At 40.6% G+C, this 18,042-nt stretch overlaps 1 protein-coding gene and 1 pseudogene across 2 annotated transcripts in view; one reads left to right on the top strand and one right to left on the bottom strand.

Moving 5' to 3' along the window:
* Positions 1-408: 408 nt before the first annotated feature.
* On the bottom strand, positions 409-3,065 carry LOC138830526 (E3 ubiquitin-protein ligase RBX1 pseudogene; annotated as a pseudogene).
* Positions 3,066-3,271: 206 nt separating this feature from the next.
* Ulk2 (unc-51 like autophagy activating kinase 2) overlaps positions 3,272-18,042 on the top strand; it is an 83,478-nt gene continuing 68,707 nt past the window's right edge. The window contains exons 1-5 of one of the 2 annotated variants that reach the window (XM_070027612.1): positions 3,272-3,816; positions 4,988-5,080; positions 6,832-6,873; positions 15,095-15,127; positions 15,413-15,449. In XM_070027612.1, the coding sequence (XP_069883713.1) occupies positions 3,727-3,816; positions 4,988-5,080; positions 6,832-6,873; positions 15,095-15,127; positions 15,413-15,449 (295 nt within the window). In that variant the 5' untranslated portion in view covers positions 3,272-3,726. Of the gene's footprint in view, positions 3,817-4,987; positions 5,081-6,143; positions 6,183-6,831; positions 6,874-15,094; positions 15,128-15,412; positions 15,450-18,042 lie in introns of those variants that run through there. The other variant, XM_070027613.1, reaches the window with a different exon arrangement.

Here is an 18,042-nt window from a genome sequence, read left to right as displayed (position 1 = left end):
TGGACAGAGGACAGGGGGTTAATTGTGAGGGCACTGGACTCAGTTTGGGAAAGTGTTGCCTAATCAAAATAGCTTTGCTATCACTTTACCTACTGTTAACCAAGACTTAAATAGTACATGCTTTGTACATTCCAGAGAGGCTTCCTATTAATTTATTTGGAGTTCATTTAAGTCCTCTTAACAACCCAATGAGGTAGGAACTGTTTTTTTGATTTTTTGTTTGTTGTTTGTTTTTATAGAATTCAACTGGACTTTATTTGACACAGAATGCAGTATCACTGCAGGAACAGCAAAATGAAAAGACAAAGGAGAAAAGACACTGTTCTAGCTAATGTATAATTAAGTAAAGAGGGGCTTAGTCTCTAACTGAATAACAAAACAGTTAAGCTTGATGGAAGAATTTTTTTTCTAGTGGCCATACTTTTGGAATTCCCACTCTCTGTTGTCCAAAGGGCAACCTGCTGTGTTTTAAGCCAGCAAGAGATGCAATTGGAAGTGAAAGGCATGATTACAGACTCCCCACGCAACTGTACACTCTTTGGAAGTCACAGATGCCTGGTTAGCCTGACATTCCATGCAAAGATCCATAATATGGTTCATTCAGATGGCACAGTTATCAACCACAATATCCCAGGACCACAGGGCTACTGCATTCCACTTTGTCACTTCAAAGCACTTCTTGCCTGCGCCGCTGTTGGTGCCACTTGGGGTGTCCATATCCATCCCTGCTGCATTTTTGGAAACACATGGTCTGTCGTTAGGTCACCGCTGGGACTGTTTTTATCTTCAGCTTACAGATGAGAAAATTGAAGCATGGGAAGTCAAATAACTTATTCAGAGTCCTATATTATATAAGATACATATACCTAAAGAGCTATTATTTAGTGCATTTTACATATGAAGTCTTTTTTTTTTTCAACCATGGGTCTTGAATTCTAGGTTTGGAGGTTGTCCCTGAGTTTTTTTATTCAAGGCTAGCACTCTACCACTTTGAGCCACAGTGCCACTTCCAGGTTTCTGGTGGTTAATTGGAGATAAGAGTCTCACAGACTTTTCTGCCCAGGTTGGCTTTGAACCGCCATCCTCAAATCTCAACTTCCTGAGTAGCTAGGATTACAGGTGTGAGCCACTGGTGCACAGACTGACATCTTATATTTAAATAAACTTAAACTCATCATTTCAATGAGACGAGAAATTCTTGCCAAATCAATCTTTGTATGTATGTGAAAGATGCTAAACATACTCTCAACTTTTTAATCAGACTTCGATGGTCTTCTAACACAATAACCTGGGGCATATTTTGAAATAATGATAGAATTATGTAAGGGCTTACGATATTGGAAGCAGAAACTCAAAGGCCTATATTTTGGGGGTAGGAGTAAGGCAAATACTATGGTTTATCTCATCTAAAACTCCTGATTTATGATTCGTTCATGATATGAATAGATTGATGAGCTTTCTTGAGAGTGGGATTGATGATGTAATTCAGTAGTATAGTACCTGCTTAGAATGTGTAAGACCCCTAGGTATACTCTCCAGCACTGTTTTTTTTTAAAGGCCAGTATATTCTTTTTTAGTTCTCTCCCATATTGTTTCTCATCTTTTGATGCCTTGTGCTTCCTGAGGACTGCCAACAAGACAGTGACCACCAGATGTATACCCTCAATCTTGGACCAAAAATTATGATACAAAATAAACCCTTATAACTTTCTGCTATGGTTTGGATAGAATTTGAGTGTTTCCACCAAGGGTTCATGTGCTGGGAAGCTTGGTTCTCAGGGTGCTGGTGTAAAGATAGTGCAAACTTAAAGAAATGGGGCCTAGAACTGGAGCCATGAGGTACCAAGTGGTACCTAGCACTGACTGGGTTCAAACCCCAATACTATCAAAAAAGAAAAGAAAGATGTGAAGTCAAGCAAGAGGTCATGATGGGCACCTGTTTCTGAAGAGATATAGTTCTTCTAGATTAATTCTCTCCAGAGTGAGTTGTAAAAGAGGAATATTGGTCCTTTCCTCCTCTCTCTCCTCTTTCTGTAGGGGCCCACAGTAGTGAGAGCAGAAATACAAAGCCCTATATTTTTCCCTTTCTCTCTTCTTTTTCTCCCACCCTTCTCTCTCATAAGCAATACTTTGTGCTTTACCACTGAGCTACATTCCCACCCCTTTGAGTTTTCGAGAGAGGATCTCTCTATGTAGCCTTGCTTGGATTTGAAGTCACTATGTCACCCAGACAGGCCTCAAACTCAAGATCCTATTGCCTCAACCTCCCACGTGGTAGGATTACAAGTGTGTACTTCACACTTGGCTTTATAAACCTCTTTATAAGGTATCCAACCTCAGGAATTTTCATTTATCAATAGAAAATGGACTTTGTCTGTGCTATTGTGTCATTAGAAACAACAGACTAAGGTTTCTCCCAGAACTTTGGGCTGTCTCAAGGCCAGAAGTATTTAAAGTCCATACTGGCCTTCAGAGATTGTTTGCAGAGATAAGCAATGTATAATAAATAATCTGAAAGCAAATCCCTAAAAAGGTATACAGGTGAAGTATTGTGGCCTGAGTTTTCTAGGAAATTTTCAAGCATATTGTTTATAAAATGGTTTCATAAGAAACTTCCTTGGAACATTGACAAAGTTCCTGGTCACTTGAACATTCTTAATAATCAGAAAAGAAGTCAAACTGACAGCAGGCCTGGGCTGGCCAAGGAGAGACCTTGGAAAGTCATGCAACTTTGAGTTAGTGTGCATAAGCATTTCTTAAAAGGGGGTTCGTTCTCACAGAGGTCAAGGGAGCCTCCAAAAGGCGCGGAATCACTGCCAGATATCCTATTATCTATTTTTGGAGACCCTGAATAGTCAGATCCCGAGAGGCTCAGAGAAAATCTGCACACTGTTCTCAGGTGTGAAGGGACATGAGAAAGTCTAAGCTCTGAGTTGCTCCTTTGACGTCACTGCTCAAGAGAAACCCCCCATCGCACCTGCCGCTGGGGTTCAAGAGCGGGCGTGGCTGGATGGAATCTGCTCTGGCAGGCAAAATGGTGTCTAGGGAACTAGCTGTGGCCGCATGTGTCCGAACCCTCCCCTCTCTGAGCGCTAGTCTACTCGCTTGGCAAGCGAGCACCGAACTACGGGGCGCGCACTCCTTTTCTCGGTGGAGGGAGCGTGCTTCGCTGCGCGCTGCGTCCTACAAGACGTGCTGACGTCGCGGAGGGCCGGCAGTCGGCACGGGAGCGGCCGGCGCGCGCCTGTGCGTTGGGTGCCGTCTCGAGACAGGCGGGCGGGCGCTCGGGAGAGAGCGGCTGTGCGGTCTTTAGGGCGGCGGCCGCCACAGCAGTAGCGCCCTGGGTGGAGAGGGCCGAAGCGGCCTAAGGGGTAGGGGATGGGGAGGACCGGGCCCCTCATCTCTCTGAGGCGCACGTACAGCTCCTGGGGCGCACAGTGACAGTGACGGCGCCCCTGGCCCGCTTTGCCAGAGAGCCCGTGGCGGGCCGGGCCATGAGGAGCGGCCGGGACCGGGCCAGGCCTCGCTGACCCCGGCTTCGCGCGACGGCCTCCTCTCCATTTCCGCTCCAGCCTCTCGGCATGAGCGTCCACCTGGGCCCGGGGCCGCGGCTGCCCCAGTCCCGCCGCCCGCGGGCGTGCTCGGGCCCTTGTGGCCCGAGGTGCTGATCCCGGTTCACCGTGCTGCGCTGCCAGCCTGCCCGCTGTATGCCCCGGGGGCGCGGCCATGGAGGTGGTGGGCGACTTCGAATACAGCAAGAGGGACCTCGTGGGACACGGGGCCTTCGCCGTGGTCTTCCGGGGGCGGCACCGCCAGGTGAGCGCCCCCCATCCCCGAGCCCAGCCGGCCAGGGCGAGGCCGGGAACCCTTGGGCCGTAGCCTGAATCCGGGTGGGGTGTGAGGGGGGAAATCTTCAAACTTAGCCGGGCTTCGGAAGCCGACGCTTGCCACCAAGTTGGCTTGCCAGCCCCGGGCCTCCCATTGTGCGCGCTGTCAATGTCTCGGGGTTTGTTTTGGTCGTTGGAGGATTGTTTTGAGGCCGGAGCCTCTAGGCAGCGCTCCACCTACCGACGGGCGTCAGGCCACTGATGTCCCCTTCTTGTCAGTGTGCTTGGTAACCACTGCACTCCACCCAAGGCTACTCCAGGACCCCCCAAATCTGCACGGTCCTTAGCACCTTTTGAGGCTCCACCATTGGGTACACCTTTGGGTCATTTCCCCACCTCTCACCCCCGCCCCATTCCACACACCCGCGTCCTAGGTTGCTGAGGCTTGTCACCTTTGCGGTTGATAATTGCAGCCCCAGCGGAAAATGGGCGGGTTTCCCGTTAGCTGTAGCCTTTCTCAAAGTGGTAGATATCATTTCCCCAGCATTGGTTCCCCTACACCCGGATGAGCCCTGGACCATCTTCCCCACGGCTTAGGCCAGCTCAGACGCTAATCCAAAAACAAACAACAACAAAAGCCCAACAACAACAAAACCAGAAACAGGACCGAGTGTTAAAGCTTTTAACACAAAAAAAATTAAAACCCCTCATATTTCACGATTAGGGTCATTGGAGGTGTTAGAATCTAAATTTGAACAGGCAGTGGAAATAATCCTAAGAGCTTTGGATTGTTGACAAGGGACATGTTAAAAGTGGGCTTTCTTTGTTGCTTATCTTTCATTTATTATGACAATAACTTAAAACTGAAAAAGTGAAAAGGTGGTATAATCCAGCTAAGTTAACCGTATGGCCCCCTGTAACTCTTGGGTTGTGAGCTATCTTTTTCACGAATATGGGTCTTCATAGTCACCTTTTCTTAGGGCTGTGTTGAAGGACATGGGCTTGTTACACTGTCATTTATGAAATCATTTTCCTTTTGGAGGAGGTTGAGGTTCTTCATTTTTATTTGCTAGGTCATCTTCGTTCCTAAAAGACTTTTTTTTCCTGTTAAGTTGTTTTTGTTTAACCATTTCCAAAGTAAAAATATTTTTCCTTTTCAGAAAACTGATTGGGAGGTAGCAATTAAAAGTATTAATAAAAAGAACTTGTCAAAATCACAAATACTGCTTGGAAAGGAAATTAAAATCTTAAAGGTATGTTACATTATACAGTATTGCATAGAAAGTTAAAACTTTTTTTAATAAAACTTATTCTTAATTAAATGACTATGTGCTGGCATCTTTTATAATTTTGGTAGTTGGGCCCAAGTTCATTTTTGCATGCTCAGGTTTTTGAAACATTGAGTACTTTGAAGCTGCTTTTAAGAATAGAGATTTATGACTTTTGGCCTTAGAGGAATTCTGTGAAAACTGATTTTAGCTTTTCATAATTTTCTTGTCTCATAGTTACTGTGTTATTGTTTGAGAAGAACAGGCAAATGCATCTGATACCTTGTTTATTATATTGCCTCCCTTTTATGTTGTCAGTTTTGTGAGGGAGGCATAGAGGTACTTGAGGTATTTTTTTCTTAGAAATTGAAAGTTATTTTTTCTTGGAGGTGGTCTTTTTAGAACACTCATAGCCTATACTATTATTCAAGTTAGAGGCCTTGAGGAAAAAAGTTCCATGATCAAATAAATTTGAAAAATCCTGTTTACTGGATACTTGGATAGTCACAAAACACTTGGCACACTACAGAGAGTGAAAACTTCAGTGGACTAAACCCTGTGTTTCCCAGACTAGATATCAGCGTGGAACCCTCAGCCAACACTCCCCAGCTTCCCTCAGAACTGTCCTGTGGAAAAGTGCTTTGGTATGAATTAGAGAGCTACAAATTATACTTTCCTCTTCCAGGCAGATTCTATTTTTTTAAAGCACTTGGGGGAATGTTATATCTCTCTATTGCTATCAGAAATTTATACTGATATTTGAAAACTAGTACACAGTCTGTAGTCATACTGCCCATAGCATTCATTTGGTTAAAAGACTAAAAAATGTGGTGGGGTGGGGGTGGGGAGTAGACCCCAAGTCAAGTTACTGGTTTGGTTTTTTTTGTTTTTTGTTTTTTGTTTTTTGTTTTTGTACCAGTACTGAGACTTGAACTTGGGCCTGAATACTGTTCCTTAGTTTTTTTTTTTTAAATTAAGGCTGACACTCTCCCACTTGTGCCACAGTTCCACTTCTGCCTTTTTTCCTCAGATCTCAGATTCCTGAGTAGCTAGGATTACAGACATGAATCACCAGTGCCTGGCCCAAGTAAAGTTTTTTTGTTTTTATGAAAATTTTACAGTTATCTTTATACAAAGGGATTGCAATTCAACATGTCAGTTTATGTGTGCCATGCATCATGATCAATGTCACTTCCATCCTACCCAATTACTTCCAACCCCACTTGTCCCCTGAAGTTACGTGGTTCAGTTTTCACATATGTACATTGAATATTATGACTGTAATTGCACACCCTTCCTCTCTCCATTTGTCTGCCTCCTTCCTCCTGAGCTCCACCCCTGACAAAACATGTTTCAGTTTCCTGGTATTCATTTTGTTAAACTGTAAATTAATTGTTTGAAGAAGTTACAGCATTAGAATCCTCTCTGGCTTATCCTATACTCTATAGTCAGTTTGTGTGTATGTGTGTGTATGTATGTATGTACACATATGATCTTGTATATATTTTTATAGATATTTGTAATTTATATCTAACTTCTATATATGCTCAAGTAAAATTTTATCAAGCACATTTCTTTTTGTTCTTTCATAGATTTAATTTTAGGCTATTAATAAAGGTATAATATGGTAGATATAGTATATTTATATTTGTGTGTACTTAATTATTTGCATGCTGAAATATATTTTAATTACTAAAATAAATATTAATATTTTTACTTTTTACTTTCCTTACCAGGAACTTCAGCATGAAAATATTGTAGCACTCTATGATGTTCAGGTACCTTATTTTGGATTTTTGAAAAGAACCTCAAAAAAATTTCTAATGCAAATTAATTTCTTAATAGAAACTGAAAAATTTCAGTTCTTGTTGAAAAGACAGTTGGAATTTCATTAAGTAATTGTTTAAAATAGCATAGAGTAGTAGGTTAAAATAAACTAACGTGCTACATGAGAGTAAATTTATTGACAATTGATGGTATATTGTAGGGGTTGTATTTTTAGATTATGTAAAGGAATACTGACACCAAATCTAATATTTCTGTGATGAATGTAGAGAAGATGATTGTAGGCTATTTAAAAGTTAATAGAATGGAGATTTTTCTTCATAGAAAAATCTATTTTTATTTGTAAATAATATTACTTTAAGTTACTATTATGTTATTATTTGTAAGGAATATAAATAAGGAAATTAAATGAAGCAATTAAATGAAGCAAGAATGTTGTATGTATCCATCACCCATATATATATGTGGTTATCAGCATGCCATTCAGTAGAGTTGCATTTCATTTGGAGATGGGAAAACTGGGTTCTAAAGTCATCTTTTTTTTTTTTTTTTTTTTTTTTTTTGGTCATGGGGCTTGAACTCTAGGCCTGGGTGCTGTCCCTTGGCTCTTCAGCTCAAGGCTAGTGCTCTACCACTTGAGCCACAGTGCTACTTCCAGCTTTTTCTGTTTATATGGTGCTGAGGAATCTAACCCAGCTCCTTATGCATGCAAGGAAAGCACTCTACCACTGAACCACCTTCCTAGCCCCTAAAGTCATCTTCTAAGGCAAAATTTTCTGTAGTTAGAATAGCTATCTTTTTATTTATGTATTTGTTTATTTAGTATTAGTACTGGGACTTGAACTCAAGGCCTGTGTGTTTTCCTGGGCTTTTTTTTTTTTTTTTTTTTTTTTTTTTGCTCAAGCCTAGCACTTTATCATTACATTACTATGCAAGTCTTTCAAGTTGAGACTTTTGGGGAAAAGATACGGAAAGACAAAAGATGAGAGACTGTTGTGAAAGAGCTTGTTAGCACGTTAGACTGGAGGAGAAAACTCACACAAAACTATTCTATTCTATAAACTGATAAAGGAAGCACTTTTTTTTTGGTGCCAATCCTGGGGCTTGACCTCGGAGCCCTGGACACTGTCCCTGAACTTATTTTGCCTCAAAGCTAGACTTCTACCACTTGAACCACAGTTCTACTTCTGACTTTTTGGTGGTTAATTGAAGATGAGTCTCACAGACTTTCTTGCCCAGGCTGGCTTTGAACCGCCATCCTCAAATCTCAGCTTTCTGAGTAGCTAGGAGAGTAGAAGTGAGCCACTGGCACCCAGCTTCTTTATCTTTTTAATAGACTAGTTTTGGAGGAAACTACTGTTGTTTGGATAGAGTACCAGATGAAGTAGTTAGCCATTATTTAGGAACTCATGTTTTTAAAAATCCTTTTTTTATATACCAGAATTATATTTGACTATATGAGAGCCATGGGAACTGAAACAAGTGAGGGAATAGAAGATTCAGGTTTTCTTGCTACTCTCCATGGTAGTCTAGTATGCACAATTTACATTTTTTTCTTTACTTTTGTCTGGGCAGTTAAATTCCAATAAAGTAAATGGACATGTTATGCGGTTCTGTTACATTTCTGGTTAAAATATTTTATGTGTTCATTTGCTTTATTTAACTTCATTTTCAAATTTTTGTTTATCATGTGCCAGGCATTGATTTCTAGAAAGAAAACAATGAATAAAACAAAAATCCTTTCCCTCAGTGTGCTTAATTTTAGTTCAGTGAGACAAAATAGACTGTTCTAAATATACATTTTTGGTTTTTTCCCTAAATATACTTCTTTATGTGACTATATACCACAAAATATTTATATCCATGTTATAAGATAATTTTAACTTTTTTCTATAACAATAATGTATACCTTCTGCTTGTACTTTTGGTTTTTAGATTTGGAATGATAAGGTCAAATAGTATACATGGTTTTAGGTTTTTGATTGCACAGTGACTGCTTTCCAAACATTTTGAAATTTAAGTTCTGTTACACAGAAAATGTGAATGCTGCAGTGTGATTTATTACTTGTTTAAATCGATCCCTTCATTTGAAATTTTCAAATCAGCATTAAAAATACTTTAAAGTCAAAACTAAACTGATCTCACAGTCTCTAGTTGGACTGTCCATTCTCAGATGTATTTGTGTAGTTTTATTCTCTAGAAATGGTACCAAGTGGTACAGCCTGGTACAATAATTGTTAAATATTTACTCTTACATTGATTCTAAGGAGATTCCATGAAGAAATGATGTTTAAACAGACTTGGTAAGTGGGGGAGAAGGCTAGGCTAGGGGATAGTAGCAAAAGATCAAGTCAGTTTCCATAAGAATTGAAGCCTTCAGTAAAGAACACAGACATTAAAGGTCACTGAGTTTGAGGATCCGAGAGAAGGCAGTGTGACCAGAATACAGAAAGCAAATGATGTTGGAGAAGTTAGCAGGAGTCAAATATGATCTAAAGATAGTGCTAAAAGATATTCTAAGGATAGTGCAAAAGCAGGAGAATGCAGTGGTGTGTTTTTCAAAGATTAATCCTGAACATTCTCAGCTGGGTACAGTGGCTCAAGACTGTATTCCTTGTTACTTAAGAAGCATAGTTAGGGGAATCACAGCTCAAATCCAGCCTGGGTGTAAAAGTTCATGAGATTCCATCTCAACCACTGGCTGGGTGCAGTGGTTCACCCCGTCATCCAAAGCTATGGGGGAAGCACAATGAATGACTGGGTGCTGTGGTGTATACCTGTCATCCCAGAGTAAAAAAGAAAACACAAATAGGAAGATTGGAGATGGGGACAGCAAGAGTGTTAGAGGGGTGAGATTTATTGGACTATATTTTGAACATAAATGAAAATGGGATCACAGTCCAGGCCCGTCTGGGCATAAAGCAAGACTTTTATCTTGAAAATAAATGAATAAAGCAGTTGATGGAGTGGCTTACGTGTAGAGTAACTTTTAACCATACTTACTCATAATATAAGGCTGTCCAGTACTTCAAGGGAAATAAATCTAAGGTTCATAGGAATGAGTATTTTTCCCCTGTGAGTATAGAATAATTGGAGAATAAAGAAATGTAGCAGAGCTGGGCATTAGTGGCTCATGCCTGTCATATTAGCTACTTAGGAGATTGAGTCACAGTTCGAAGCCAGTTTAGGCAGAAAAATTAGATCCAATCTCAACAGAAAAAAAACTGGGTATGGTAGTTGGTTGTAGTGGTGCATGTCTGACATCCCAGCTGAGAACAGGAAGTTTAAGATGTTTAGAGTCAGGATAGCCCAGGCAAAAGTGACACCCTACCTCAAAAATAGCCAGAACAAGCTATGCATCAGGGAGAACAGGAAGTTTAAGTAAGATGTTTAGAGCCAGGACAGCCCAGGCAAAAGCGAGACCCTATCACAAAAATAGCCAGAATGAGAGAGAGAAAGAAAGAAAGCAACAAAGGAAGAAAGGACTTACAGAACATGATATAGACTGAAGTTTGATACTGTAATAAAAAAAATCAACCACAGGGAAAAAAAATAGCCAGAACAAGCTATGCATCAGTGATTCATGCCTGTAATCCTAACTTCTCAGAAGGCTGAGATCAAGGATTGCAGTGTGAGGCTAGCCCAGGCTGTCTGTAGTTAAATCAGCAAAAATACTGGACTGAAAGTGTAGCTCAAGTGGTAGAGCACCAGCCATGAGCAAAAAAAAAAAAAAAAGCCCAATGAGAATGAATTCAAGTCCTCGTATCAGCACAAAAACAAATCCAAAAACCAAAACCTAGAATATAAAGGCTGGAGGGCCTGGTGCCAGTGGTTTATTCTTGTAATCCTAGCTACTGAGGATTGCAGTTTAAAGCCAGCCTGGGCAGGTAGGTCCATGAGACTCTTATCTCTAGTTAGCCACCAGAAAACCCGGAAGTGGAGCTGTGGTCCAAGTGGTAGAGCATTAGCCTTGAGCAGAAAAGCCCAGGGATAGCTCCCAGGCCCAGAGTACCAACACAAAAAAAGGGCAGAGGGCTGGAAGCATGCATGCCTAACAATTGTGAGGTCCTGAATTCATAACCCCTAGTAAGTGGGGGAGTAGCAGAAAAATAGGATTTGAGTGTTAGGAATTAGGGATTTTTCTTTTTATCTTTATTACCTAATGCTTTTCTTTTGTATCATATTGTTGTTTTCTTCACTTTTACTTGTAATTACCTGAAGTTAGCTCAGAAAATTACCTGCTAATGCTAGCAAGTTAAAAAAATTCCATTATTTTGCCAAATTACAGAGTCCTAGTACCTTAGTATAAAATAATTCAAATGCTCTAACAGTATATAAAATGTAAAAAGAAAAGCTGGACACAATGGCTCACTCCTCTAATTCTAGCCATCAGGATACTGAGGCTTAGCTCCAGGCCAGTCTAGACAAAAAGTTCTTGAGACCTCCATCTCAACCAATAGCTGAACGCAATGGCACATACCTCTCATCCTAGCTATGTGGAAAGTGTAAATAGAATGCTCACAGTCTAGGCTGGCCTAGACCATAAAAAGAGAACCAATTTGAAAAATGATGGAAGAGTACCTGTTTGGCAAGTGCAAGGTCAATTTAAACACCAGTAACTTTTTTTTTAAGTAGTTAGAGTGTGGTGCTGTTATATGATTGAACAATACTGATTTACTTGAAAAAAAAAACCTACTCTAGATTGAGGTTTATTGAGTCATTATTTTAGAGAAAGGATATTTTAGTTGGAATTTGAGCAGGTTTGTGATAAATAAAAACTATGTGGTTCACAATAGAGATAGTTTTACTCTGTCTCTGTCTTTCTCTTTCTTTTGTTCACATGCACACATCCACATACACTATATATTTGTTTTCTTTTGTTTTATTTCTGATAAGAGAAAGCAAGCCAGCCTTCTTGAACAAGCCAACCTGCCTGCCTTCCTTTCCTTCCTTCCTTCCTTCCTTCCTTCCTTCCCTCTCCTCTCCTCTCCTCTCCTCTTTTCTTTTATTTTCTTTTTTTTGGTCCGTTGTGAGGCCTGAACTCTGGGCTTGGGTACTGTCCCTCAGCTCTTCAGCTCAAGGCTAGCACTCTACCACTTGCGCCACAGCACCAGTTCTGGCTTTTTCTGCTTATGTGGTGCTGAGGAATCGAACCCAGAGCCTCAGGCATGCAAGGCAAGCTCTCTACCACTGAACCACTTTCCCAGCCCCTCATTCCTTTCCTTTCCTTTTCTTTTCCTTTCCTTTTCTTTCTTCTTTAAGATAGTGTCTTCTTGTGTAGCCCATATTGGCCTAGAAATCACAATCTTGCTACCTTACCCTCCTAATTGCTGGGATTACAGAGCTGTACCACTGTTCTCAGTAAGGAAGCTTTTTTTCTTCCAGCCTCAATCTTCTAGCCTGCTGAGTGCTAGCTGTTCTCCACCTGCTTCCTTATTTGTCAGGGAAGCTCTGCTGTTAGTGAAGCCAGGCATCTGTTTTAGCATCTCTATGTTGGTTGGGATCCTGCCATGGCAGGAGCTGGCTCCTCCTTCCTTTTCAAAGAATAAAAGGTAGCACCTTTTTATATGGAACTTTCATATAATACTAAGATTAAAGAATTAGGTATGTTAGCCGGGTGCAGGTGGTTCATGCCTGTAATCCTAGCTACTCAGGAGACTGATCTGAGGATCGTGGTTCAAGTCCAGCCTGGGCAAGAAAGCCCAAGAGAGTCCAATAAACCACCAGAAAACCGGAAGTGGCACTATGGCTCAACTGGTAGAGTGCTTGCTTTGATCTGAAGACCCTGAGGGATAGCACCCAGGCCAGAGTTCAAGCCCCATGACCAACCAAAAAGAATTGGTATGTTGTGTTCACATTTTTTACTTAGTCTTCTTGAGAAATAAGTTAGACAAATCATCCTGAGTCCCTCAGTTTCTTGCAGATATAATTTTACCCTCAGGCAATGGTGATGCTGGTGAAACAACTCCATGGCAGCCCCTTGTGTTCCTTACTGCACTATACTTACTATCCGGAAGGATAGTTTTTATTTCCGATTGGGTGAATGGATACTTTTTTAAACTGGATTTATGTCAAAATGAAATAAAACAGATCTGACAGATATCCAGGGTTTGTGGATTTTGTTTTGTTTTGTTTTATGGTACTAGGAATAGGGTTAGAACCTAAGGTCTCATACCTGCAAAACAAGTAATCTCAGCCCAAAGTTACTACTGTCTTAAATACTCTCAAATTTTTACTGTTAATGTTTGTACATCTTTTATTGTAGACCTACAGAAATAACTCCTTGACTAGCACTGATCCTTGAAGTTGAACTGACTCTGACTAGAACTGTTCTAAACTGTGCCCCCATTTTGCCCTAATACTCTTGTTTTCCCTTAGAGTGCTTATCTTTGAATTTAGGATCAGAGTTGAAGCCCAGTACTATTTGGAAACACTTGTTTTGAATCACATTTAAGCTTAAGTTAAGCTATAGGAACTACAATTTAGAACTTAGCTAATATTATAAAAGTAGTCATTGCCCAGCCAGATGATCAGTCTTGGAGTTACTTATCCAAGCTATGTAGTTTTGAAGACTAAAATTATTCCGATAAGTTCCTAAAAATCTCTAAACATATCTTTGTATAACATGATAAAACATCTTCCCTTTTAAAAAAATTTCCTGATATCATGATTGCCTCGAATAAACAATAAAACTAGAAAAGCAAAAAACTACTCATCCTATAATAATGTGTTTTGAAGTTAGAGTGTGCATTTAGTATTCCAGGATGAATTGTAAGTAATTTTACTACCCAACTTTTCAAAGTGGAAATGCTTTTTTTTGGGGGGGGGGTAATCCGGTAGTGGGGCCTGAACTCTGGGCCTGGATGCTGTCCCTCAGCTCTTCAGCTCAAGGCTAGCACTCTACTACTTGAGCCACAGCGCCACTTCTGCCTTTTTTTCTTTTTGCTTATGTGGTGCTGGGGAATCGAACCCAGGGCCTCATGCATGCAAGGCAAGCACTCTACCACTGAGCCATCTCCCCAGCCCCATGGAAATGCTTTCTTAAAGACCAAGGGGTCCTCCCTTTTTTCACAAGTAGTATATTTATGATGCTTTTTAATCTTTTTTTTTTGGGGGGGGGGGTCCGGTTGTGGGGCCTGAACTCTGGGCCTGGGCGCTGTCCCTCACCTCTTCAGCTCAAGGCTAGCGCTCTACCACTTGAGCCACAGTGCCAGTTCCGGCTTTTTTCTTTTTGCTTATGTGGTGCTGAGGAATCGAACTCAGGGCCTCTGGCATGCAAAGCAAGCGCTCTACCACTGAGCCACCTTCCCAGCCCGATGCTTTTTAATCCTTAATATTGCTTTAGGCAAGTTTTAATGAAAAGATGAATTATTAGTTCTTCCTTTAAACAGAATTAAGCTTCTTAGTCACTATTACTTAAGTGTCACCAAAACTTGATTTGAACTCAGACACTAGTGGCTCATGCCTGTAATCCTAGCTACTAAATCGGAGAGTCTTACCTCCTATTAACTATCAGAAAGTTGGAAATGGAGCTGTGGCCCAAGTAGTAGAACACCAGCCCTGAGTGAAAAAAGCCCAGGAACAGTGTCCAGGCCCTGAATTTGAGACCCAGTACTGGCACATGTACATGTGAGTGCACGCGCATGTGCACGCACACACACACACCAACCAACCACACAACCCACTTGATTTGAGGGCTGGAGGTGTGGCTCAAGAGAGCATCTGCCTACCAAGCATGAGGCCCTGAGTTCAAACCTCTTTACTGCCAAAACAAAGGAAAACTTGATTTGGCTTTTCAGAGGAGATGACTTATTAACTATCATTGTTAAATTTGGGATGTGTGTGTGTGTGTGTGTGTGTGTGTGTGTGTGTGTTAACTATCATTGTTAAATTTGGGGTGTGTGTGTGTGTGTGTGTGTGTGTGTGTGTGTGTGTGTGTGTGTGTGTGTGTGTGTGTGTGTGTGTGTGTGTGTGTGTTGGCTCGAACTCAGAGTCTGGGCACTGTCTCTTGAACTTCTGTAGCTCAAGGCTAGCACTCTACCACTTGAGCCGCAGCGCTATTTCTGGCTTTTTCTGTTTATGTGGTACTGAGGAGTCGAACCCAGAGCTTCCTGCATGCTAGGCAATCAGTCTACCACTAAGCCACATTCCCAATCCTAGTGTTTTTTTTTGTTTTGTTTTTCTTTAAGTGAAACCTATATGTTTACTTTGCAGGAATTACCCAACTCTGTCTTTCTAGTAATGGAGGTAGGTATTATACCAGCTCCTATTTGTTTCAAATTCCTTTTGATTTATGTGTGATTATCTAATAATCAACAGATTATTAGATTTTTTGGATTAATAAAGTCAATTTAATGATTTTTGCTTTTAAGGAATATAAAATTCAAACATTTGGATTATATAGTTATATTTTTAGATTATAATTTATATTGTATACAAGTAATTTTTTTGAAATTCAGATTTGCTAAGAATAGATTGAATTAGTCTTAAATCACTGCCCTTATTTTAATTACTTTTTCTCTTATGTATCAGTATTGCAATGGTGGAGACCTGGCAGATTATTTGCAAGGTAACTTTGTTTGTATGTGTCAAATGTTCAATAAAGATAGTACTACAGTCTGTTTAATCTTGAGAAATGCTTCTGAAATATGCTTCTGTTTCCTGTAATTGTGTAGGAATACTCAATAAATATTTTCCTATTTGTTTAATTTGTAGTCACTTTGCTGACCACCTATTTTTTGTTAAGTACTTATCTTTTTCATGTTTCTCTGTAACATTGGGGTGGGTGGGGTCCTTCTCCCTGGGAGGGAAGAAATCAAATAGAATTTCTGTTGTTTAAAAGGTTGATAGATCCAGTCACTAGTGCCTCTCAGCTAGTTCATCAGGAGCCTGAGATCAGAGTATCTTTATTTGAGGCAAGACTGGGCAAATTTGAGACACCTTCTCAGCCAGTTGCTGGATACTGTGACATATACTTGTCATCCAAACTACATAGGAGGCTGAGATTGGAAGAATCTCATTCTAGGCTGGTCTGGGCATAAAACAAGACTCTATCTCTGAGTAGTACATTAAAGGGCTGAGAATGTGGCTCAGTGCTAGAATGCTTGGTTAGCAAGTTAAGAAGCCCTGAGTTCAAATCTCAGTACTCCACCCCCCCCCCAAAAAAAAAAAAAACTTGACTGGGTTGCATTGAAATGTTAGTCCTTTCATTTCTTTCAAAATTAAGTCATAATGGAAGAATATATTCAAGGATGTAGGTTTGTTAACAAAAGGTTATTATAATTACAAATTTTCAACACCAATAATGCTATAAGGATTATTTGTAACATTGAAATCAATTTTTTTGTGCCAGTCCTGGGGCTTGAACTCTGGCCACAGTCCCTGAGCTTTTACTTAACCACTTGAACCACAGCTCTACTGGCTTTTTGCTGGTTAATTGGAGATAAGAGTTTAATAGATTTCCCTGCCTGGGTTGGCATTGAACCATAATCCTCAGATCTCAGTCTCCTGAGTAAGTAGGATTACAGGTATGAGCTACTGGTGCTCAGCTAAATTATTTTGCATGAAAAGTGGAGGGACAGCATCCAGGCCCTGAGTTCATGCCCCAGTACTGGCACACACAGAAATGTCATGAGTAAGCAGAAGCAGTGAGCCAAATGGGTACTTTCATTCATGGCCAGAAGAAATGATTTAAAGCTAAGGAGTACCATATTCTGTCTTTTCTATTTCTAACTCTTACATTGTTTGACATCTAGTGTTCTAATTGCAAGTATCCTGCTAGGATCAGACTCAGCATCATTTGCCAGTCTAGAGCTCTCATTAGACTAGCAGGTTCCCTCATAAACAAGTATTACTCTCCATGTAGCACTTTACCTATTATAGCAGATTTTAAGTTAATTTTAGCAACATTTTTTATTTATGGTGTTAAATTCTGTGTTTGGTGTTTCAAGAGAAGTATTGTCAGAACAAGGGAATAGATAGTAAAGAACCGTGAGTTGGAGTTAACCAGACAAGCAGAGTTCTAGTTCCAGTATTTATGCCTCTTACTGTGTGATTTTGATTTTTTTGTTTTTATTTTTTTTTGTTGTTGTTATTTTGTCATGGGGCTTGAACTCAGGGCCTGACCCTGAGCTCTTTTGCTCAAGTCTGTCCTCTGACACTTTAAGCCACAGTGCCACTTCTGGTTTTCCAGTGATTAACTGGAGGTAACAGTCTCACAGTCTTTCCTGCCCAGGCTGGCTTTGAACCACAATCCTCAGATCTCAGCCTCCTGAGTAGCTAGAATTAGAGGTATGAACTATCAGCACTCAGCATTAGTTTGTTTTTGTTTTTAACATTCTCTATTATAGTTCTTGAGAAAATTCCTTATAGTTAAATAAAAAACACTTTTAAAAGATAATATGAAAGAATTGGGTGTCAGTGCTTGTGCCAGTGGCACATTCCTGTAGCTACTTGGGAGGCTAAAAATGGAAGGATTAAAGTTTGAGGCCATTCTAGATAGAAAAATTCATGAGACCTTTTCTCAAAAATAACCACAATAAATAAGGGCTAGTGGCATGGATCAGGTGTAGTGCACTAGCCTAGCAAGCCTCAGTCTATAGGTTCTATCCCCAGTACTGTTAAAAATATAGATGAAAGAGGAAGTGGTACTGTGGCTTAAATGGCAGAGTGCTAGCTGTGAGCACAAAAGCTCAGGGACAGCACCCAGGCCCTGAATTCAAGCCCCAGGACTGGCAAAAAAATAGAAAAAGATACATGGAAGAAATTACATGCCTTCCCAGGAGGATTTCAAATTTAAGACAAATCTGAACTTCATAGCAAGCAAGTTTTAGAACAGCCCAAAACTTAAGAGTGAGACCTTGTCTCAAGAAAAGAGAAAAAGGGGGGCTGGGATGGTGGCTCAGTGGTAGAGCGCTTGCCTTGCATGCATGAGGCCCTGGGTTTGATTCTTCAGCACCACATAAGCAAAAAGAAAAAAGCCGGAAGTGGTGCTGTGGCTCAAGTGGTAGAGCGCTAGCCTTGAGCTGAAGAGCTGAGGGATAGCACCCAGTCCCAGATTTCAGGCTCCACGACCGGACCCAAAAAAAAAAAAAAAGAGAAAAAGGAAGAAAAAATTACAGTCTTTAAATTATTATCTAGATTTGCTCTAACAGTAGCTACTC

The sequence above is a fragment of the Dipodomys merriami genome, unplaced genomic scaffold (genome assembly GCF_024711535.1).
Source record: "Dipodomys merriami isolate MVZ:Mamm:240054 unplaced genomic scaffold, mDipMer1.0.p SCAF_19, whole genome shotgun sequence".
NCBI classification, from domain to species: domain Eukaryota; kingdom Metazoa; phylum Chordata; class Mammalia; order Rodentia; family Heteromyidae; genus Dipodomys; species Dipodomys merriami.
The sequence above is the reverse complement of the archived record's forward strand: the minus strand, read 5'-3'. Positions and strand labels throughout refer to the sequence as shown.